The 24,800-nt window shown below is 36.7% G+C and overlaps 1 protein-coding gene across 1 annotated transcript in view; it reads left to right on the forward strand.

Annotated features, from left to right (window-relative positions):
* Positions 1–7,416: 7,416 nt before the first annotated feature.
* The window catches only part of LOC141289393 (potassium channel subfamily K member 9-like), a 45,153-nt gene continuing 27,769 nt past the window's right edge, over positions 7,417–24,800 (forward strand). Inside the window, exon 1 of the mRNA XM_073821495.1 lies at positions 7,417–7,546. Within this exon, the coding sequence (XP_073677596.1) occupies positions 7,417–7,546 (130 nt within the window). The remainder of the gene's footprint in view (positions 7,547–24,800) is intronic.

The raw sequence follows: 24,800 nt of genomic DNA on the forward strand, positions 1-24,800 counted from the left end.
GAAAAGATGCAAAAGACTTGCTGTGTTACTCTCAAAATCTCATGAAATCACCTTTGAATGTCAAGATTTTCAGTTGTAGTAAACTTTAAAAGATTACTCTACTTCCAGAATAAAAAAAAATCTTGATAATTCACTCACCCCCATATTCAGGTCTTTCTTTCTTTAGTCGTGGAATTTTTTTTAAAGGAAAACAATCCAGGATTTTTCTCAATATAATGGACTTCAGAGAAAGAGCTTTATCAGAATCAGAAAGAGCTTTTTTGCCAAGTATGCTTGCGCATACAAGGAATTTGTTTCAGCTTCAATGGTGCTCAATGGCTTGAAGGTTAAAAATGCAGTTTCAAAGCAGCTTCAAAAGGCTCTAAACAATCTCAGTTGAGGAATAAGGGTCCTAACCCTTCATTTTCACATATTTTGTTTATTTGACTAAAATTCTAACAGAATGTGCAAAAAAGTACAGTTATTGGCCATTAATGTTGTGTGGCGAGTTTGTAAACAGAATTTAATTAGACAGAACAAAAAAAATTCATTTTCTGATTTTTATTTAGGAAAAAAAAAGAAAAATCTTGATCAAAAATATAATCCAACACTGCTTACTTCATAATTCAACTATATTACAAATACACACATATTTTTGTGACACTGGGTTGCAAAGTTTTCATTCAGGACAATTTTTTGTTCATACATGCACACATTTACACAAAAGACATGCATACACCCGTACATTTACACTCACTGACTCATTATAGCGATGCACACACCACATGTGAAAAAGTCTGCTTCGCCTGTTGTGTAGTTTACTCTTCCTTTGCCATGTTTTTCTTTGTTTCGTTTATTTTATGCAATCCAAAACTCCACGCTCCCCAATTTGAATTATTTTGATAGGGCAAATGGTTGAAGAGTTATGATAACATGAATACAGCTTGGTTTGATGTGTCGGCGCTGACACAGCCGGTTTAAAACGATCTTTCATTTTCTTAAAAAAATTATATTTATACGTTTTTAACCAAGACAGTTAGGATATGTTGAAAAACTCCCATCCCTTTTTCTCCTCCAATTTCAAACTCATCCTACATCACTGTTTACTTTTTTTTCTTTCTTTTTTTTTTTTTTTTTTTTTGTAAAGGCCGTTTCATCATCTTTGCAAATTTACTTTGTAAACGCTGGGTCGGTACTTCTGCAGCGATGTAGGATGAATTAGAAAATGAGATGGGAGTTTTTCCGACATACACTAACTGTATTAAACCGGAGTGCACAGAGTACGCATATGCATCCCAGAGCTAGACAAGAAGGCATTTGAGGTTAAAAAGTATATAAATTTTTTTTTTTTTTTTTTAGAAAATAAACAATCGTTTCGCTAGGTAAGGGCCTTATTCTTCAGCTAGGATCATGTGGAGCCCTTTGAAGCTGAACTGCATTTTTAGAATTCAATCCATTGAGCACCATGGAAGTCCACTATATGGAGAAAAATCATGGAATGTTCTTCTCAAAAAACTTAATTTCTTTGTGGCTAAAGAAAGAAAGACCTGAATGTAAATGTAAAAGTTTTCATTTTGGAAATTTTGGTCTGTTCATCAACTAATCTGACAACTTAAGAACATTTATGTTGCAAATATAAGTCATATGGACTGCTTTTATGCCATTGTTTGTCATTTTGGTAGTCTCTTTCACTTTCATTATATTGAAAAGCTGGGCTAGGATCATTTTCATAAATTCTCCAGAAGAAACTAAATGATGACAGAGCATGTATTAATTGTGAACTGTGCATTTAAAAGCTACAGTACTACACGAGTGTACAACACAGTTCTTTCAGGTCTTGATAGATGTGGTTTTGGTATCGTATCACTCAGGAGATTGTTGATATTATACGCTTCTTCTCCAATAAGACCCGGTGGACTGGCTCGCACTTGAGCAGCAGCGGTGTCGGGAAAGCAAGGGCTGATGTTTTGTCTCTCCTGTGGATATTTCTGTCTTTTTCATGCTCTTATTTTCTCTGACTCGCTTGACATCTCAGGAACAGGTCTCAGTAACTTCCGGGAGCAATTCACAGAGGAAATATAACAGTTTAGAGGGCTTGGGTTTTCCTTAGAGGAAGGGCTAACAAGTATGTGAAAGGAATCACTGCTTTTGAAGCACCGCTTCTTTCACATTGTCAGAAAGTCTCTCAAATGAGAGACGATTGAGATTTTAAAGGGACAGTTCACTCAAAGCTGAAAATTCTGTTATTAATTACTCACCCTCATGTTGTTCCATACCCGTAAGACTTGTTTTAACAATGTCCTACATTTCTGAGCTTTGACCTTTTCAGTTGTGTTGCTGTCTGTCTATGCAGGGTCAGAAAGCTCTCGGATTTTGTTAAAGGAACACTCCACTTTTTTTGGAAATAGGCTCATTCTCCAACTCCCCCCCGAGTTAATAAGTTGATTTTTACCGTTTTGAAATCCATTCAGCCGTTCTCCTGTTCTGGCGATATCACTTTTAGCATAGCTTAGCATAGATCATTGAATCCTATTAGACCAATAGCATCGCGTTCAAAAATGATCAACGAGTTTCCATATTTGTCCTATTTAAAACTTGACTCTTCTGTAGTTATATCGTGTACTAAGACCGGTGAAAATGCAAAGCTGTGAGTTTCTAGGCTGATAAGATTAGGAACTACACTTCCATTCCGGCGTAATAGTCAAGGAAGTCTGCTGCCGTAATATGGCCGAAGCAGGCGGAGTATTATCAGAAATGAGTTCCCAGCTAGTTTAGCCTTTGCACATGTGCTGCGTGGTATTACTGCGCCTGCTCCGGCCTTATTACGGCAGCAAACTTCCTTGACTATTACGCCGGAATGGAAGTGCAGTTCCTAATCTTATCGGCCTAGAAAATTGAAGCTTTGCATTTCCACCGGTCTTAGTACACGATATAACTGCAGAAGAGTCAAGTTTTAAATAGGACAAATATCGAAACTCGTTGGTCATTTTTGAACGTGATGCTATTGGTCTAATAGGATTCAATGATCTATGCTAAGCTATGCTAAAAGTGATATCGCCAGAACAGGAGAACGGCTGAATGGATTTCAAAACGGTAAAAATCAACTTATTAACTTGGGGGGAGTTGGAGAATGAGCCTATTTCCAAAAAAAGTGGAGTGTTCCTTTAACAATATCTTAAAGGTTGTATCAGCGATTTCTAGCCTAAAACATAAAGTGTCAATTTCAGCTGACCTTTCATCACGATCCGATCGCTGCCTGCCCCATAAATTGTCTGTGAAAAAACCGCGTCTCTCTGGTCAGCCTAGGGTCCGAGATATGCCAAAAAACAATCGGCGCTATCAACTATTCCACAGATAAACAAACAGTGTTCCAACCAATCAGCGTCAGGGCTTTGGTGTTGTGGACTTTCCTACTGGTGCAGGGATGTGAGGGAGGCGGAGCGAAAGTCCACAACACCAAACCCCTGACGCTGATTGGTTGGAACACTGTTTGTTTATCTGTGGAAAGGTTGGTAGTGCCGATTGTTTTTTTGGCATATCTCGGACCCTAGGCTGACCAGAGAGACGCGTTTTTTTTCACAGACAATTTATGGGGCAGGCAGCGAGCGGATCGTGATGAAAGGTCAGCTGAATTTGACACTTTATGTTTCAAGCTAGAAATCGCTGATACAACCTTTAATTTGTGTTCTGAAGATGAAGGTCTTACTGGTTTGGAACAACGTGAGGACAAGAAATTAGTGACAGAATTTATTTTTGAGAGAACTTTTCCTTTAAAAGTGACCACTTAAAGCCTCAGGAATGAGGTGTGTGCGTTTGTGCATATACAGTAAAATAGAGAGCAAGTATGTGCGAGATGTGGGCTGTTTGGTAAGGATACAGTAATTGAGCTGCTTCTAACCTAATTGCCACAATCATTCATGCATAATTTTAGTTTAGCGCTGACTAAACAGCTCCGTCTACAGTTTAGAGGCTGCAAGTGTGTGTATGCGTTTGTGCATGTGTGGGAGTGTGTGTGACATCTGTGGTTAAATACTTTTTGGCAGGGCGGCCCTGTTTAAAATAGACTGCTTTTGCTGCTAGATGCAATAATGTGAAAGCACAGCCCATCTGAAAGAGCGCTCGCTCCTCCATCTCTCAAGCGTGTTTTGCAAAATCCTCCTCAGCGTTTAAAAAGTCTTGTTTATTAATAAAAACATTTGCTTTTATTATTTTTTTTTCTTCTAAAAATGCATAACTGTTTCCTTTAGGGTGTACGTTAAGTCTGTAGTAAGTATTATTAGCTTTATGTACAAAAATGATTCCAATGTGCATTCTTATTACTGTAACTAAATATGTTGCATTCTGCTGTTGGGAATACTTAGGGATGTCTTCATTTGGAAAAACAAATCATAACTACATTCTAGGGTTTTAGATGAAGTGTTCTATTAGTGTGTAAATATAGTTATCTTTATTAAAGCATCAGAAGTCTATAATATGATCTCAATTGTTGCTTTCTTACACTTACATGTGTGTAAACATGGACATTTTATCTGACAGCAGCTCTCGAAGGAGATGCGCGGGTGTTTGTGTGTGTTAAAGGGTAAGGGGGTCATAAGTAGCTCCTGCCACGTCACTGTTTTTCTGTCACTTGAGCAGCAATGTGTGACTCACGCACAGCCTTACACACACACAGAGTGAGCTGCAGGTACACATCAACGCAGACTATAAATACACAGCGTTTGATGTGCATAACTGTGATATCTGCTTGAGCTCGGTGCCATTTAACGAATGTCTGTGTTAAATTTGACAAGATATCAGTGTGTGATCATTAGGGCTGTGAGCCCTCGTCCGCTCAGCTCATCTTCCTCACAGCAGTCCTTTTAGAAACTGTTTCTTTTATTCATTCATTTTTCCTTTAGGTCATGAATTAATCCCAGTGTAGACGCATTGTGCTTGCAGTTTAATGGCGTTTTTTTATGTTTTTGGTCATCTATTGCAGTTACTCTCACATGAAATTCATAATATACAGTAGTCACCACTAATAAGCTACTAAATATATTGTAGTAGCCTACATTTTTGTACAGCTGCTTTGCAACGATTTGTATCGTGAAAAGCGCTATACAAATAAACTTGAATTGAATTGAATAATAAAAGTTGTTCATAATAGTCTTAAAAACTAACATCAAATAATATTGTGATAAGATTATAAATAAGATATTTCACATAAAAGACGTTTACATGTAGTCCACAAGAGAAAATAATAGTTCAAATTATAAAAATGACCCTATTCAAAAGTTCACACATACTTGATTCTTAATACTGGGTTGTTACCTGAATGATCCACAGCCATTTTCTTTAGTTGTTCATGAGTTGTTCATCATGAACCCTTTCCAACAAATCTTTTCACACTGAAGGCAACTGAGGGACTTAAATGCAACTATTACAGAACGTTCAAATGCTCACTGATGCTGGAAAGGGTTCAAATACACAAATATGCTGAAAAACCACAGAATTTGTGGGACCTGAAGGATTTTCCTGAAGAAAAGTGGGCAGTTTAACTGTTCAGGACAAACAAGGAACTCATGAACAACTGTCATTAAAAAGAAAGCAAGTGTATGTAAACTTTTTAACAGGGTCATTTTTATAAATTCAGCTATTACTCTCTCTTGTGGACTATATGTAAATGAAAACCCTATTAAAGTCTGTGCTAAATAAAATATAATAACATGCATTTTGTAAGATCCCTCTTATTTTGGTAAAATGATCATTTTGCTAATTCTGCATGGTGTTTGTAAATGTTGTACTTTAACTGTTATTTACTGTAAAGTTTTATTTTTTATTTTTTTTAAAGAACTATCCCCTTACCAAGGCTGCATTTATTTGATAAACACTAAGTTAAATTGAGAATTATTACTATATTGAAGTCATTAGTCATTTTGTAATAAGGTTGCGTAGAGTTAAAAAATAAAACAAAACTATTAGTAATACAAAAAATTGAATTTGAATTGAAATAGTGGTTTTTCATTTTAATATCAAAAAAGTTCAACTAAAAAAGTATCAATGTTAAAAATTCATTGAAGAGCGTTGTTTCTTCTGCTCCTCAGACTCGATGCTCACGCGGGTTGCCAGATGCAGCAAGAAATGAGCGCAACACACATTATTAGCTAACGAACATTAAAGTGTTAAGGAGGTAATTTATTTTATCTGTACTTAGTCATAGCTTTTTAGATGGCTGTTGAAACTTTAGGTCGTGTAGAATCCACAATCTGTGACTCATTTTTCATTTTCTGGTTTCATTGGCTGGAATACGCCATTATTTCCGCCAACTGGCAACCTGGAGTGTTTAAATTCTGTTGGGTGGAATCAAGCAGACCAAAACAAAAACAGACATTTTGACACACAACACACATTTCAAAGCTGAATTACAGGCTGTAACGCAGTTTTTTTGGAGAAACAAACGTTGATATATTTCCTAAATGTATTCAAACATATTGTATATATTTTTTTATGCTTTACAGTCAGAGCAATTCCAAAAAGTGCCTTTAATATTTTTATGGAAACAAATTTTGTTGGATTCTTTGATGAATGGAAAGTGGAAAAGAACAGCAATTAAACATTTGCAGCATTATAAAAGCCTTTATTGTAACTTTTGAGAATTTAAGTGAATCCATGCTAAACAAAAGAAGTAATTTCTTGTGTAAGACCAACAGTCATGCTTGGATAGAAAAGTTGGAAGCATAGCATTGTCCAAAATGAATTGTTGTGCTGAAGCGTTAAGATTTCCCTTCATTGGAAGTAAGGAGCCAAGCCTTTAAAAACAGCCCCATACCATTATCCATCCTCCACCAAACTTTACAGTTGGCACAATACAGCCAGGCAGGTAATGTACATCCTGGCATGCACCAAGCCCAAACTTACCCATCAGGGAGCCAAAAAGAAGTGTGATTTGTCGTTTTACAACAGAGGTTTCCACTACTCTAGAGTCCACTAGTGGAATTCATTACACCACTCCATCTGACGCTTGGCATTATGTTTGGTGATATGAGGTTTGCATGCAGTATTTGTGCTGTTATTAATGCCAGAGGAAGTTTGGAACTCTTCAGTCTTGAAATCAGCATTGGCAAAATATATACACGTGTAAACATAATAGTGTGAATTTTAGTAAACCAGGATGCATGAAGATGAAGATTATCCTTTTTAATTTAAACGATAATATGGGACATGGGAACTGCGTTTATGTTTTAAGAGTGCGGATGTCTCCGCAGACTTGACCTTACCGTCCCCGTCAGATCTTATTCCCCTGCTGTACATCCCCACAGGAGAAAAGGGGCTGAGCAGAGCCGGAGCATGTAATTGCTCCTTAAGCAGAAACTCCTTCATGGTTTGATGGATCTCTTTTTTTCCTCCAGCATAGCTCAGCTCCATTTCTGAGAGTCCTGACGGCCTGTGCATCCTTTCATGGCCCGTAACCATGGATATAAGCTGCCCGGAGGAAGAGCGGCACTTGTAGCAATCAGCAGGGATGCAGGAATTGGGGCTGATACAGATGGCTTTTGTGTGTCTGTACGGCGCGGTGATGTAATGGCAGGTGACAGCTGAGCAATTTCATTGATGTGTGTAAATAACCTTTGTACGTTCTGAGTGGGAAAGATTATGTATCTGTGTGCGTGTGAGAGAGGCCCGAGCGCTCGATCTTCACTAGAACCATTTTTAGGACACCTTCTTTAAAATAAGACAGGCAATTTATTCTCAGACAGGCCATTTCATCCCATGCTTACAGCGATTTCGTCAAGTAGGACGTGTTCCTTGGTCAAATGCCTTGTTGGTCCTGAAATGTTATTCTGATTGTATCCTTATCGACCTTCTCTGATTTTTGTGAATAATGGCTGTTTCTAAAACCTAAGAAATTCTGCATGTTGCTTGGAAATTGGTGGTGTAAATTAAAACCACATCTGATGCAGTAAATGGATATTTTTATAATTCCTTTCTAATAAAAATGTTTTTGTAGATATTCAAGTTATATTTAAATGTATACATCAGCAATTTGTATGGTTTAAGATATGACAATATTTGACCGAGATGCAACTATTTGAAAATCTGAAATCTGAGGGTGCAAAAAAATCTAAATATGGAGAAATGATATCCTAATGAAACATGATCTTTTTTAAAATCCTAATGATTTTTGGCAGAAAAAAATCAATAATTTTGACCTATACAATGTATTGTTGGCTATTGCTACAAATATACCCGTGCTATTTGTAGCAATTTATAGCTCAAAAGGTAAAATATTTATGATTAATTATAACTGGTTACAATTAATTATGAATATTTAGATTAGAACTCAGAATTAATTGTAGCAGAATTAATATTACAATTATTTGATCTGTTTGTCCGCCGAATAGACAGTATAATCATTTATCAATTCTAGGAAAGATTATGTTTCTGGCCAAGAAAGAGTAACCTTCCTACTTTAGTCAGTACTAGCAGTAACTTAGTAAGTTCCACATGTAGCATGTAGCAAAATCAGACATTCAGGGACTTCAAATGTTGAGCAGCACACAGAGACAATCAATAGTGAAAATACAGGGTATTTAATAAATGGATCTGCAGTGAACAAACAACTAAACTAATTAAAACACATATGCATAAGGAGAGAGAGAGAGAGAGAGAGAGAGAGAGAGAGAAGAATGGTAGTATTTAGTATCAAATAACCACAACCTAATGAGAATCATCAAAGAATCAATTCACCTTAAAAAGGGGCTCAACTTAAACGCATCTAAAATAGCTGTAAATAGTTACTTGCATTGGCTTTGTTGCTGAACAAGAGTCGTGATGCGGTAAACAACGGAGGTTCTTGATGGATTCCTTTAGGAGAGTGAGCTGGGAGTTTCTGTAGTTCTTCTGAAGATAAGAAAATCCACAACGAGTCTACAAAGTTATTTGAAGATAAAACTACCGAAAGTTAGACTCAGTGATGAGTCTTGAAGAAGGTCCAGAAGGTTCAGGAGCGAAAGTTTAAGAGGCAAGAGACCTTAGAAGAAGAGAGGGATCTGCTTGAGCCCAGATCTTTTCAAAGTTTCCCTGTCACACCCAGCATTTGCACTGAACAGTTTTTTGGTTGTGTGATTGGATGGTACTGATATTCAGTTCATAAGCATGGCTAATAGGCTTGGGCGGTATTACGGTAATATGGTATACCGCGGGATCTAAAAATAGCAACGGTTTCAGTTTCAATACCGTTATACCGTCATAAAAGAATGCACTTGAGACAAGGATTAAATATAATTTATTTAATGCCTAAAAATGTGTAGTGATGCGCGGATGGTGGTTATATCCGCGGGTCGGGTGGGTCGACTCGGGTAATAAAAAAATGCATTCTGATTATTTGCGAGTGGATGAGATAAATTAATAATGATGCTAATATTAACTACATTTTCTAAAACATGAACGTGTTTTATGTACTTTTTTCATCAGGCAGACGATTTCATTTGTGTAGATTTTGTAGAAACGGTGACATTCCTTATAAAGTTTGAAGGGATTTATGCCTGTGCTAATGCTATTGAGCACGGCAATGCAGTGCTCGGCTGCGCGTTTACGCACTTCTCTGATGCGCATCTTTCCACCGCATGAATAGCTAATTCAATCGCATTAATAAATTGAAATATTCTCTAAAAACACCCAGTAAAGACAGCGATGTGGTCAGGACCGTGGCGCCGCGGCGGCTTCTTTTGAAATATATTTGACGATGTGCCTAATGCGCCTGATGTGTCCACAGATGCTGACTGTTCATTCATACGCGAGAGCATGTCAGGCTAGGCACGCAGTGGTATAATAATAATTATTATTGATTATTTGAATCAGTAGATTATAACGAAAACAATACCTTAAAAATGAAAAGCAGCAGATTTTTACCATCAGACATTTCTTAAACTGGTGAACCCCTGTAAACTTCAGTCCAAGCATGCGTTTGAATATTAAGTTCAGAACGGCTCTAATACATAGAAAACCCGACCGCGTCCAGATGTAAGTTATTCTTTTCTGCTTGGATTTGGCTTAAAATCACGAGTGATAAATATAAATGTGCAGCGATGTGCAGATCAGCTGAATCAATCTGCTGTTAAAAATGAACCATCTGTTTTATCAGGATTACAGTGTAATATGCAGATCAGGTGCAGATATCTAAATCAGAGAAAAATATAGGAGCGGGTGGATAATTTATTTGAAGTTATCAAGTGACAGCGTGGAGGAGAAAGAGAGAGATGGCGAGTCACGCACCAAGTGACCTGGCGCGCGTTTCCCAAAAGCATCGTTAGCCAACTATGGTGGCAAGTTCCGTCGTTACCAACATAGTTCAAATATTCGGTGTTTCACGACACCAGTTCAAACCAACCTTCGCAAACAGCATCACAATCTATTTCTTCTATTTAAACTAAATATAAATGCTATGTATTTTTGTGCGTCCTCTATAAGCACCGTTTAGGAGTAGTGCGTGTGCATTTTGCCTGAGGGAACCCCGGTGTATGACGTAAGAGGGAACCCGTGATGAATCAAACATCAAATAAAGCGTAATAGCCGGGGTGAAAGAAATGAGTCATTAGGTGCCATATTCAATATAGCTGCTTTTTTGAGATCCCTAATCAGTTAAATAGCCGACGTTATCACTCGGTTACGTCATTGACAACTGCCCTACATTGTTGAACTAATGTGGTTCAAACGATGGAGATGCGACTGTGTTCGGGAAACACTCGTGAGCTAGTTCGTTTCCACAACAATGCATCGTACTATGGAGGTTAACTAGCGAGTTATGTCGTTCTACGGGAAACGCGCCCCAGGATGTTTATGTTAATTTTATTCTGTTTGACTGTTGTATTTGCCCTTTTTTTTTTTACTGCTATTTGTTGTTAATAAAAGTTGTCAACTGTTGTAGTGTTTGGTATTCAGTTTCTTAACGGTATAAGCACAAGCCAACAGTTTGGTGACGCTGTCTGAGCCTTACGTCATTTTTTTTTATTTTTTTATTCACGGTAATACCGTATACCGGGGTAAAATAGGGAGGAGGTTTGACGGTATCAAAATTTGGATACCGCCCAAGCCTAATGGCTAATACAACTCATTGTGCACTTTTACATTAATTTCATTGACATTTACATTTAGAGACCATATTGATGTATTGTCCTTATGTTTTACTCACTGTTATGAAGCCTTCAGAGCCTCGTATAAAAGATCCAGGTACATATTTTAGTCTACCAGAAGAGTCACTTGCATCCCATCATGCACTGGACAAAAGGAAAAGTATGGTGCTGGAAGTTACTAGGGCTAGTCCGAATACCATTTTTTGAGCGTCAAAGCTTCGGTAGTAATCAACACCAAATATTTGAAGCTTCGGAGGAAGGAGCTAAACATATTCTTCTCTCTACTAAAGGCAGGAATCACTGTGTGTCTGTCTGTTTGCATTTTTATTATGTCGATAACAGTTCATCCAATCGACTTCACGCATGACGGGTGTGTTGCTGCGGACCCAAGGGAGTGCAGTGTAGCATTGTGGTGCAATATGGACACACCCCAAATGAACAGACGAGACTGCCTAACTTGTCATGTTAAACATAAATTGCAATAGATAAGCTTTGTGCTACTTTTGATTTGAAATAAAGTCTCAGATTTGAAATTCTGTCCATTTCATTAGGAAATTCAAGCAATAAATACCGTTTTGGCGCTCTTTAATGTGGCGTGATAGATCGGTGTATCCTCTGGGTATTCACCTGTGGCTAATCAAACCCATAACAAGAGATTTCGTGACAGTATTTTTTTTTTTTTGTTCTGGACCCAGTGCTGTGCTGCTACACTGGAGCGCACTCGCCACCAATTGGACAGGGGTGGGAATTACAGTAGATCACCCTCAGTGTAATCTGTCAAAGTGACAGACAGCTTTTAGATTTTTCCGTCATTGATTAAAAAAAAAATAAACGCCAATTACAGACAATTTTCGGTTGCTCTGTGGCGCAGCAGTCTCCTCTTTTCCATTCATATTCAAGCGCGAATGAGAACCGTTTCGCGGGGGATACCAGGTGGTTGAAAAAAAAAAAAAAATTCGAATTTCAAAATTTAAAATCGAATGCCAACCCACCTAACGAATATTCAAATAGTCGAATATTCTGGTCCAGCCCTAGGAGTTACAAGTGCAAGTTAGGTCTGTGGTAAGAGGGTGTGTAGCACATCAAATAGCATGTTTCTTTGACTCGCTGCATGAACGTTACGTTTTTTAACCTTGTGTTTTAGCCTGTCAGATGTCATTGGAGAGGGAGAGAGTAATGGAGAGGCCAAACGCCAGTAAAACAAGCTAAGACAGCATGTTAAAGGTTACTCCATTCAGATAAACACCACTGAGACTGGCTGAAGTGATTCATACAGAGATACATCATTCATACAAACATCTTTCAGACAGTGTTAAGTGACAAATCACATTCATGTTAATGAGATTTTTGACTTAACTTTTAACTTCCAGTACAAAAATGTACAGCTAATTCACACACCCCCTTGTCATCCAAGATGTTCATGTCTTTGTTTCTTCAGTCGTATAGATGTTGTTGTGTTTTTTTTTTTTCAGAATTTCTCTCCATATAGTGGACTTCTGTGGTGCCCATGAGTTTGAATGTCCAAAATGCAGTTTAAATGCAGCTTAAAAGGGCTCTAATCGATCCTAGCCAAGGAAGAAGGGTCTTATCAGCGAAACAATGTGCAAAGAGCACTTGTGCTCTTAACTTAAAAAATTTAGGAGCACAGTCAAAATTTCAGGAGCACATTCTAACCAATAATCCAAAAATCTGATTAAAAAAATTGCCTTCCTATTATGAGGTGATATTTGACTCCTTAAAGTGATTTACAGGGGAATTTTGTTTTTACCTTTGTAATGGCATTTTAACTTTATTAAAAGTATATCATCTTATGTCAAATTAACAAATTGTATATATTTTTTAAGCTTCTTAAAAATTCTAATTAAAACAACAGAATAAGAACCAGTCAAATAAAAACAGTATTAACAAAATTTATTTTGTTACAAAAGAACACAGAAGTGGGTGTATTTTCACGTTTAATGATGTTTAATCTCAATCTCATGTTGAGATTGATGTTTTAAATATAACATTTTGAATACAGAAATATTATTTGATTTAAAAAAACTGAAAAGTTACTTTAAAAACTAAACTAAATCTGCCAGTAGGTGGCTGCAGTAACTGATTTAATTACTGAATCATATCATTCATTTGATTTGTTCGAACAGCTGATTCATTCAGGATTGAAGCGAGTGACTGTCTTTATGAATGGGAAATTGAATAATTTCACTACATTTGTTTAAAAACGCACATTAATTTAGAAAAGAAACACCACTGTGTTTGAATGGAGATGAGCAGCGGCTCAGTTGTAATTGGTTTCAGACTATTTTTGACGACAAAATGGAGGCAATTGTGTTAAAGTCAGACAATGTAAGTAACTTAATATTAACCTCTTATTTATCTGTTGTACTAAATCAATATCTCATTTACAAACTCCCTTAAAAATATTAAAAGCTGTCACTCATCAAAGCTGTTGAATTATTTATATATATATATATATATATATATATATATATATATATATATATATATATATATATATATATATAGGGCCGGGACTCGATTAAAAAATTTAATCTAATTAATTAGAGGCTTTGTAATTAATTAATCGAAATTAATCGCATTTTAATCGCATATAAATATTTGACCTGAGAACAGTGAGAAGTAAGTTTTTTTTATATGGATTTTTATTATACCATTGAATAATGACTGACTACATAAGCTTAAGCAACAAAATATTGTTTATTTTTGTTCAACCAAGTCCAACAGACCAGTGCAATATTGCCATTAAGTGTAGCAATAGGCTCGATGTGCTACAGTGAGATGTGAATTCCTTGTTGCATAGCTTGCACACAACCATGCTCTTATCGACGCTTCCATCCATTCGTTTTTTATAACAAAATTTCCCATCCACAGGGCCAACCAAAGCGGTCCCATCAGCTTTTTTGTCCATGTTCACTGTGGTTTGTTTTGCTGCGTCCCAATTCGCCTACTTATACTATACCCTATAAGTATGTACTCTTTTTGTGAAGAAAAGTACATACTTTTGAGTATGTAGCAGAATAGTAGACAAGCCATGGCTCTGGTCTGAACGCTAGTTGGTGCTCCAGTATAATCGTTCTGCCGAATCTCATCCAGTAAGAAACGTTTCGCGGTGCAAAACTAAGTGCGATTAAAATGCGTTAAAAAAATTTAACGCGTTATTTTTGTGTAATTAATTAATCTAAATTAACGCGTTAAAGTCCCGGCCCTAATATATATATATATATGTGTATATGTGTATATGTGTATATGTGTATATGTGTATGTATGTATGTGTATATATGTGTGTATGTGTATATATATATATATATATATATATATATATACACACACAATTTTTTATCTCTTTGGCTTCAAATTAGTTTTATAATGTTTGTGATTAATCTCTGAGCTGGTTGGTTTGGTTTGTGGCTTAGAAATGTATTAAATATTTTGACAAATAAGAAAAATGAATGGTAAAATTTGTTGCTTTGGCTTTTTGTTTGGTGTTTTAGACAGAAAAATGACTTGATGCATTTCATCTAGCAGTTTTTTGGTCTGTAATATTGTTTGAATGGATTTTCTGTGCATGATGTTTGTCTGTATGAATACAGATCATTCAGTGGCCTCTAGTTTTGCTCTGAAACACAGAGTTAGGGTGACTCCTGAGTTCTCTGCTCTATCTGAACATTAACGCTTTTGCAGGTTCAAATGAAACCTTAAAGGCGTATTCACTTTAGACAAGTGCAAGTCATCGGCAAATCCCAGCTCACCAATGGTACCTCATGGGAAAATGTGGCTATTGAATTGCGATGTCATTTCCAGTTGGCCGTTTTCGTTGTTGAATAATTCAATCAGAGCATGTAGACAGCTTTGTTCCTTTCTTCAGATTTCACATTACTTTTCCTCCATTCAGTTGAGCATAATTTCATTTCTGAATCATTAATTTCCGTTCAATTCAGTTATACTGCACTCACTTCCAATCACACTGGAGTGTTTTGGAGGGTCTCACGGTGCACCGAGTAACGCGGCGAGGCCTGGCGTTCTCATCTCCTCCTGCGCTTGATGATTTACCCTCTGGCCTCATTCAGATTAGCACACACTGAATGCAGTCTGACAGCACAATACTGTTATTTCTAGACTGGATGTGTCATCCTATTACATTGTGTGTGTGTGTGTGTGTGTGTGTGTGTGTGTGTGTGTGTCTCTATCACTCATTCCAAAGGCTCAATAAAAGTTTAGTGTCATTTTGTCAGTGGCAATTACATGGCCACCAAACCTTCGATCATTTACACCCATTTATGAGCTCACTGGGTGTATGTGTGTGTGAGAGGCTTATAAAATATCAGCTATTTTAAAACCACACATAGGTTGTTTACTATATATGGGCCATTCTACAGAATTGGTTCGAAGTGAGAGTTGGAAATGTCTTGTATTTTTCCACAAATTTTGTATGTATTCAAATTGTATACTATCCAAGGGACACATTTCTAGTAATTGTGCAGTTAATTCTCATATTGTGTTTTCAGAAAGTTTTGGAATATTTGCCTTCTCCCCAAATTTGTCACTATCGAAACACATAATATATAATTTATTAAGCAGGGTTAAACTGGCCTGTTAAGATTTAAGTATGTTTCTTGTAAATATATATATTTTTTCTATTTTAATAAAAAGTTTTCAGAGATAAATCAGTAACAATTACAATTTTAACAATATTTCAAGTGTGATTTATGAGATGTTTGATTTTGAATTAAAATTTTCTTTGTAAAAGGCAAAAAGATGATCATTTTAAAGTTAAGGATTCATTAGCTTGAATATACACTGAACCAAACACTATCGTAATATTCAGTGTACTTCATTTTTGACAAAACATCCCATGTTTCGCATAATTATATCCTACTGTATCACATAATTTTATCCTACATACCAAAACACTACTAAAACATACTAAAATAAATTTGTAACTACCGAACAAATTGACAAAATGTCATGTTTACAGTAGTGTTACAGTACTGACAATTTTATGGGATAAAAAAAAAAGTCACTACTGAAAGTTCACCAGCTGTTTCGGTCGTGACTGTTATGATTGTGACAATTTTAAAATATTTTTTTAAGATAGCTCAAAGATGCTAATCAGTACATGATTAGCTAGCACAGTTCTGAACAGTTGTATACATATAAAAACTAAATGTTACACAGATTTTCAGACTTTTGAACACATTTACCTCAAAATGATGGTACTATTCTAATCACCATGACACATGAATATGTTTTTCAATTTCACTTAAAAAAAAAAAATATATATATATATATATATAAAAAACAATGATCTAATAAAATGCGAAAAGTATGAAATGTAGGGGTTAGGGTTTGGGACAGCCATCTCTCATTCGAAAGTAGCCACTAAATGAGGATTTTATATACAGCATAATAAACACATTGAAATTTTAAATATTATTGCGGGTTTTAATAAATAATAGAAAAGGATCTTAGTAAACATCTATGATTTGGTTGCCTTTAAAATGTGTTTTTTGGTTGTGGGACAGCAGTTCGCACACATTTTGTAGGATGGCCCATCCATAAATTTATTATAATAAAGATTTTTAAAATGTAAGTCTCTTGTGCTCTTCAAGGTTGCATTTATTTTATTAAAAATACAGTAAAACATTGATTTAAATGTATTTTGAAATGTAATTTATTCCTGTGATGGAAAGCCGAATTTTCAGCATCATTACTCCAGTCTTCAGTGTCACATGATTAATGCTCAGATATTAAAAGTTGTTATTAGTGCTCAATATTAATACCAGTTCATATTATTTTCAATGTTTTAAGGTGGAAGCAAGACTGAAGTGAGAATCACATGATCACTATCATATTATGACTTGCTTGATTGGTGACCTAGACAGAACAGATTCCGAAATGTAGAATATATTAATATTTACATTGTGGTTTGTTTTCCTTCCTTAAAATGGAACTTTTAGCACTAACCACAAATCATGAGATTTTTGTATTATTGTTATCTCCTTACATCAACCTTAATTAGAATATATTGAGAATAGGCTTACTTTTATACTGGGTTACATACAGGGTTCATAGGGAGTGTTACTGATATTCTTGGTGTTTGTAAGTGAACATTTGTTCTGTTCTATTTAGTTCTCAGAACTGGAATCTCAGAGGACACATTCTGAAATGTCTCCTGGGAGGTGGAATGTCCATTCCTCTTCAGGCCAAATCCTAATACTAATAGTCTTGAGGAAAGCAAACTAATAATAAATAAGGTTCCTTTAGCAGTCCTAATGACTGACCTTTGAGCTATCGACATCTGGTGTCAATACCATCTCAACTGCAAACCACTGCTGGAATAATAGCAGCTAGAAAAGGTCAGCTGTGTGTGCAGTTCCTCACTAAATTTGGTGCATCTTGGCTTCTTGTTCTCTGTCTAATTATTGCTGTTATTTTAGCTCTTAACTCTTTACATTATAGTGTTACAATAATCTCTCAGTCTTGTCTCCTTGACAGCAATACGATTAAATAGAGAGCAAATGGAGATAAATCAAAGTCCTTTTAAGACAAGTCATGTCACTCGGCGGCCATCTTTGAAACACCTCTCGGGCATACAAGTGCAGCTCCTATCTCTTTGAATGGGGAAACATCAAATTCTCCAAAACTGTTTGCCAAACTTACGATTAAATTTCATATTTGAAATCTCCAAAGAAATCCAACAAGAACTGCCTCATAAATATAGTGCCTTGTGCTTTAATAGCATTAAAAAACGCTTATTTTTCAGGCTAGATGAGCCAGTGCGCATGCGCAGTACTGAACGCACGTCTTGGTGCGTTCACACCGGACGCGACTTGCGCGGAAAAAACGCGCTATTCGCGCGTAGTTGAACGCTTGAACATTTGAGTTTATTCGCACGGTAAAATTCGCGTCATTCGCGCGTGACATTTTCTTCACAACAGACGCGAATTCGCGTCAAGGGAGGGGCTTCTGCCACTCGTCAGCGGGAAAGTAGTTGTAAAATAGGTGAATGAGCTCAATTTGCCAGCTTTAGCTTGCTTGTAGTCTCAATATGTATGTATATGTAGGTCAAATTGAGTAAAGAGCGTTTTTTAAAACTAACCAGATTGTCCGACCTCTTCACTCACTTTATTCCTAGCAAGATCCCTTTTATTCCTGTTTCTACAAAAGTCCAAAGATGTAGCAACGGTGATTTTGTCCGTCATTGTTGTTTCGGATTTTGTGCCTCCGTCACTACTAGAGCAAGCTCCAGATTGGTTAACGCGGTGCGGATTTTCGCCAAAGTTCAGATTTTTGAACTCGCGCGTTTCGCGCGGCAATCGCTTGAAACGCTCAATGCGCGCCGCGCCATTCGCGCTATTCGCGCGTTTCGCGTCGCCTCATTCGCGCGTTTCGCGCCGCAGGATGGCTATTCGCGGCTTTGCATTGACTTAACATGTAAATCACTCGCGCTTGCCGCTTCATTGGCGTCCGGTGTGAACGCACCTTTACGGTGCGTTCACACTACAGCGTTAAATATGCGCTCAGTGCCGCTGGCAACGCTACAACGCCACTGCTTTGGGGTGTGTCAAATTTAGGGCAGAGCACGCCTCTGAAAAACAATGTTCACAACCCTATTTATGTTCCATTGTCTTCTTTTAACGGCGGTTCGAAAACTAAACTGTAGCATATAATGAAAACATGCAAAGTACATTTACTTTTGCTTGACTTTTTCAATAATATGTGATTTCAGCTCAGTAATCCACCAGTTTCAGAAACACGCGTCATAATCTTGCCTTGCCTACTCTTCACAGCGATTGGTTGTCGCCGGCGTTTTGCGCTCGAAATTTGCATAAAGTTGAGGAATGCCCAACCTTTTGACGCTCTCAGCCGCTCTCAACGCTTTCTCCGCGCCGCTTCCAATCCCAAAATGCACCACGCGACCGTTTACGCTCAACTTCCACATGAACGAATTGAAAACGCTCGCTTCGCCCCGCTCGCTACGTGCCAGTGTGAACGCACCGTTACGGTGCGTTCACACTACAGCGTCAAATCCGCGCTCAGTGCCGCTGGCAACGCTACAACGCCACTGCTTTGGGGAGTGTCAAATTTAGAGCAGAGCACGCCTCTGAAAAACAATGTTTACACCCTGTTTCCGCTTCATTTGTCTTTTTTAATGGCGGTTCACAAAATAAACTGTAGCATATAATGAAAACATGCAAAGTACATTTACTTTTCAATACTATGTGATTTCAGCTCAGTAATCCACCAGTTTCGGTAATACGCGTCATAGTTATCTTGCCTACTTCTCACAGCGATTGGTTGTCGCCCAGCGTTTTGCGCTCGAGATTTGCATAAAGTTGAGGAATGCCCAACCTTTTGACGCTGTCAGCTGCTCTCAACGCTTTCTCCGCGCCGCTTCCAATCCCAAAATGCACCACGCGACCGTTTACGCGCAACTTCCATGTGAATGAATTGAAAACGCTCGCTTCGCCCCGCTCGCTACGTGACAGTGTGAACGCACCGTTAGAGCGCCGACTGTTTCTATAGCAACCGGAACTTCTCACAGTAGCTGCAGTGACGCGCTGACTTTACTAATCAACGATTGGCTCTTTCACTAAGAAGGCGGAGCTTCGCGGCCATGATGACCGTTGCATTTTTCCCCATTCAAAACTACACGAGTGACATGTCTTTGGTATTCTATAGTCTTTGGATAAATTCACAAAAGATGACATGCTAGTGCATATTGCTCATTATGTAGTAAATATGTGACCCTGGACCACAAAATTTTTGAAACTGAGAATTATACATCATCTGAAAGCTGAATAAATAAGCTTTGTTATGATAGGCCAATATTTGGCTGAGATACAACTATTTGAAAATCTGGAATCTAAGGGTGCAAAAAATTCGAAATATTGATAAAATCGCCTTTGAAGTTGTCCAAATGAAGTTCTATCCAATGCATATTACTAATCAAAAATTAAGTTTTGCAATATTTATTTGTGGTCCAGATTGACCTATGACTATTTTATTTATTTTCTATTTTTTGAGGTTTTCAGTGCATTGACTCAAAACATTTACACTTATACATAAGTGATAACTGATATTCTGATACACTTTAAATTATCCAGGTTTTTTAAGTCCCTGGTTCTTCAAAGAAAACATATTTTAGCTTGTTTTGTCTTATAACCCATTTGAAGTTTGCCAGGCTCCACTGAGAAACACTGCACTTGAGCATCAGACTAGTGCCCTCACGACATTGCGTGTTGTGGTTCGGTGTGTCTCGTGTGTGGTTGTAGTGATCCGTAATGGCCACCCTCCTCTAGCTGACGTTCTGTCAGAGTAAAGCGCTCTTGTGTGCCACACGCTGACCTTTAGGTAATGAGTCATTGTGCTGTGTGTACTCTGTAATCTAGTGCTTCCAGCATCTCCACTACTGTCTGTGTGCTGTGCGATCTGCACTTAGCTTCTGCTGGTCGCCGCTCCATCTGTTTATCTGGAAAGAGTGAGTCAAACATTAAACCACTCAGGGCCAGATTTTTATCTGAACGATGGATATTCACAAATATCAATGATTTTGTGTTTTAAACAGCACTTTTGAACTGGCAATGGTTAAAGTACAGAATAGAGTACAGTCGAATGGAAAATGCATGTATGAGAGCAGTGTGAATTTGTTAAATTTGAATGCAACTAAAACAATTGTTGTAACGGAAAAGTTATTTTAATCCATTTCATTTGAATTGGACTGAACTGAATCAGAACTGTTATGAAACTGAAATCATTTGGTCACTTATTGAAGTTCATTTTGGAATGACTTGAAAATATAAATTCATTTGAATTGAATAAATTTTTTTGTGAATATAAGAATGTCAGAATGGAATTAAACTATTTTTTTTTTAAATGAATTAAACTGTACACACACAATAAAATGGACTTGAAGCAAAAAATGTCAAATTAAAATAAGGCAATTAAGGTGAATTTCACAGATTTTGGAAAAAAGTAATTAATTTTAGTTCAACTTAATAGAATGTGTTTTGGTGCCACATTTGGCTGAGAATGTTAGAATAGAATAGGAATAAAGTGGAATAGAACAGATTTAGAATTAACTTTAAATGAATTAAAATGAAGTGAATTGCAGAATCAAATGAGGAACTAAATGAAGTTTGTAATGGAATAGAACAGAAGTAGAATTGATCCAGAATTGATCTTAAGCGAATTGAAACTGAATTGCACTGCATTTGTTTTTTGTGCCACATTTGGATGTTTTTGTGATTATGAGAATGTTCAAATAGAATGGCAAAAAAGTTATTTAGAATTGACTTTATTTAGAATTAATTGAACTACAGAATCAAATGAGGTACTAAATGAAGTTTGGCTGCTTTGATTATAAAACTTGTAATGGAATAGAACAGAAGTAGAATTGATACAGAATTGGTTTTAAATGAATTGAAACTGAATTGCACTGCGTTCGCTTTTGGGCCATATTTGGGTGTTTTTGTGATTTTATGAGAATGTTTAAATAAAATGGCATAGAACTGATTTAGAATTGACTTTCATTTAGAATGAATTGAACTACAGAATCAAATGGAATTTATTTAAAATTGAGCTAAATGAAGTTTGTATTAGAGTGGCACATTTGGCAGTATTGATTATAAGAATGTTGGAATGAAATAGAACACAAATAGAATTGAGCTGTTAGAAACAATTGATACAGAATTAATTTTAAATGAACTGAAACTGAATTGCACTGTATTTGTTTTGGTGCCACATTTGGCTGTTTTTGTGATTGAGAATGTTTAAATAGATTGGCATAGAACTAATTTAGAATTGACTTCATTTAGAATGAATTGAACTGCAGAATCAAATGGAATTTATTTAAAATTGAGCTAAAAGTTTATATTGTTTGAGTGGCATATTTGGCTACTGTGATTAAGAGACTGTTGGAATGGATTAGAACAGAAATAGAATTGATCTGTCAGAAATTGACAGAATTGATTTTAAATGAATTGAAACTGAATTGCACTGCATTACTTTTTGTGTCACATTTGGGTGTTTTTTTTTTTGTTTTTTTAATAAGAATATTGGAATATAATGGCATAGAACTGATTTAAATGAACTTCATTTAGAATTAATTCAACTACAGAATCAAATTGGATTTAATTAAAAGTTGAGCTAAATGAACTTAATATTTGATTTAATATTGAGTGGCATATTTGGCTGCTTTGATTATAAGACTGTTGAAATGGAATAGAACATAAATAGAATTGAAAAATCTGTTTTGATGCCACATTTGGCTGTTTTTGTGATTATGAGAATTAGGGCTGCACGATATTGGGAAATTACATTGCAATATATTTTATTCTTGCGATATATATTGCGATGTGTACAAATTCATTTATGTTCATCAGGTTGTTTTGAACTGCTTAAAAATCAAATAATAATTCAAGAATAATTGGGGTAATTTTGTAAGCATTTTTTAAAGAATAAAAAATGTAAAAGTACAGTATAACCTGAAATAAATTACTTTTTAAAGCTTATTTTGGGTAGTTTCATAAACAGTTTGACTCACCTTATTCACTGTCAGTTCAGGCAAATCAAGGCTCTAATATGAAATTAATAATGAATGTTGCTTTTACCCTGATGAAAGGGAAATCAGCTTCTTCCTTTCACGAAAAATATTAAAAGCTTAGCCAAGATGGAGGAACAGCTTTTTGGAAATTTAGGAAATTTATCTTTGTTTATTTATCTTTGCTGAAACTTCCGCGTATTTAGAAGAGCGCGGGTCATGGTTGCTTAGCAACGACAGACGCCACTCTGCCACTCAAGTTACAGTACAGAGCGCTTTGGAAAGAAGGAGAAAGCGGCGCGCCTAGCGTTTTCCACGCGTTTTTAGGCGCGACATGTGAACGGTCCCTTAAATTCGTAGTGTTTCCGCGAGTTGTGGCAACAACTGCCAGGCACTCCCGACAAAGCACCTGTTTTTGGTCAGCAGCATCCTTTTTGTATCCAAAATACTTCCATATGCGTTTCTTTTTGCACCAAATCTTCCATTTCGGCGCTTTTCTCCCGTCCCGCGCTCATTTCGCCATGCGCACACAGAGACTGCATGCATGAAGTAGGTGAAGCAACGTGTGCATTGTAGTTTTTAAAGAACCTTTAAACATGAGTTAATTACTTTATTTTAGACAAATATAGATCCGTGAATAGAAAGTTTAGAAATATAGAAAGTAAATTTTTTTTGCCCTGCATCGTGACTGCCACGATGTGACTATCGCGCATGCGTACATCGCGATGACGATGCTGAAACGATCTATCGTGCAGCCCTAATGAGAATGTTCAAATAGAATGGCTTGGAACTGATTTATAATTAACTTCATTTAGAATTAACTGAAATACAGAATCAAATGGAATGTAACTAAATTACTTGAGCTAAATGAAGTTTAAATGTTTAGAGTGGCACATTTGGCAGCATTGGTTATAAAAATGTTGCAATGGATTAGAATAGAAATGGAATTGAACTGTTGGAAATAGAATTGATACAGAATTGATTTTAAATTAATTGAAACTGAGTTGCACTGCATTTGTTTTGGTGCCACATTTGGCTGTTTTTGTGATCAATAGAATGTTTGAATGGAATGACCTAGAACTGATTTAGAATTAACTTCATTTAGAATTAATTGAACTACAGAATCAAATGAAATTTAATTAAAATTGTGCTAAAAGTTTATATTGTTTGAGTGAAATATTTGACTGTTTTAATTATAAATGAATTGAAACTGAATCGCACTGCATTTGTTTGGGAACCACATTTGGTTGTTTTTCCAGATTATAAGTGTTTTCTTGCTTGCTTCAAGTGCTCGGCAGCAAACACTCAGACATCTACGCTGCACGTTTATTTTCAAGAGGGAATCACTCTACGAGGCTGCAAACAAACACAAAAACAATCGCACACACATACGCAAACAAGAGCCTGCTAACTTTTAATTGCTTTTGAAGGCGTTTACAATGCACAGACACTATAGGACTGACAGCAGTGTGTGGGACATCAGATATGATTCTTTAAAAGGCGCAGCAGGTGCATACAAACAGCGGGAATCTGATGAGAAATTAGATGCTTCAGTCCTCTGAGAGACTACATCTAAAAGGGTGACTGAGTTCATTAAATCACATGGCAGGATGACATTTGTGCGTGCGTGTGTGTGTGTACGTGTGAGAAAGCGAGTGTGTGTTTATGCACACATTCATTCATGCGTGCGAGAGTGTGTTTGTGTCCAGATGCATTCATGCATTTGTGTGAGACTTTCCGTGTGTGTGTGTGTGTGTGTGTGTGGAATAGTGTGTCTAAGCATAGTTTTGTGTGTGTGTTTGTTCATGCAGCATCGTTCTACTTATGAACAAAATGGTGGACCTGGTGTAGATGCTGTAGATGGAGACATTTCCATCAACCCCAGAGGATTCTTTTATTGCTCAGATATTTTGCCAGTTAGTCGACATGGGCAAAATTAAATTGAGGATTTGTAAAAAAATCGAATAGTCAATTAGAATTGACAAATCGCGACAGCCCTACTCAGGCTCCATCCACACGAAGCCGGTGCGTGCCCTATCCGATCTTTTTTTTTCTCTCGTTCTAAAAAAAAGTTCCGTACACACGAAACCACTGAAAACGGTGTAGTATATATGCCAGACCAGTATGGGGTGCTGTAATTCTGCCAT

Source organism: Garra rufa, chromosome 17 (genome assembly GCF_049309525.1).
Source record: "Garra rufa chromosome 17, GarRuf1.0, whole genome shotgun sequence".
NCBI classification, from domain to species: Eukaryota; Metazoa; Chordata; class Actinopteri; order Cypriniformes; family Cyprinidae; genus Garra; species Garra rufa.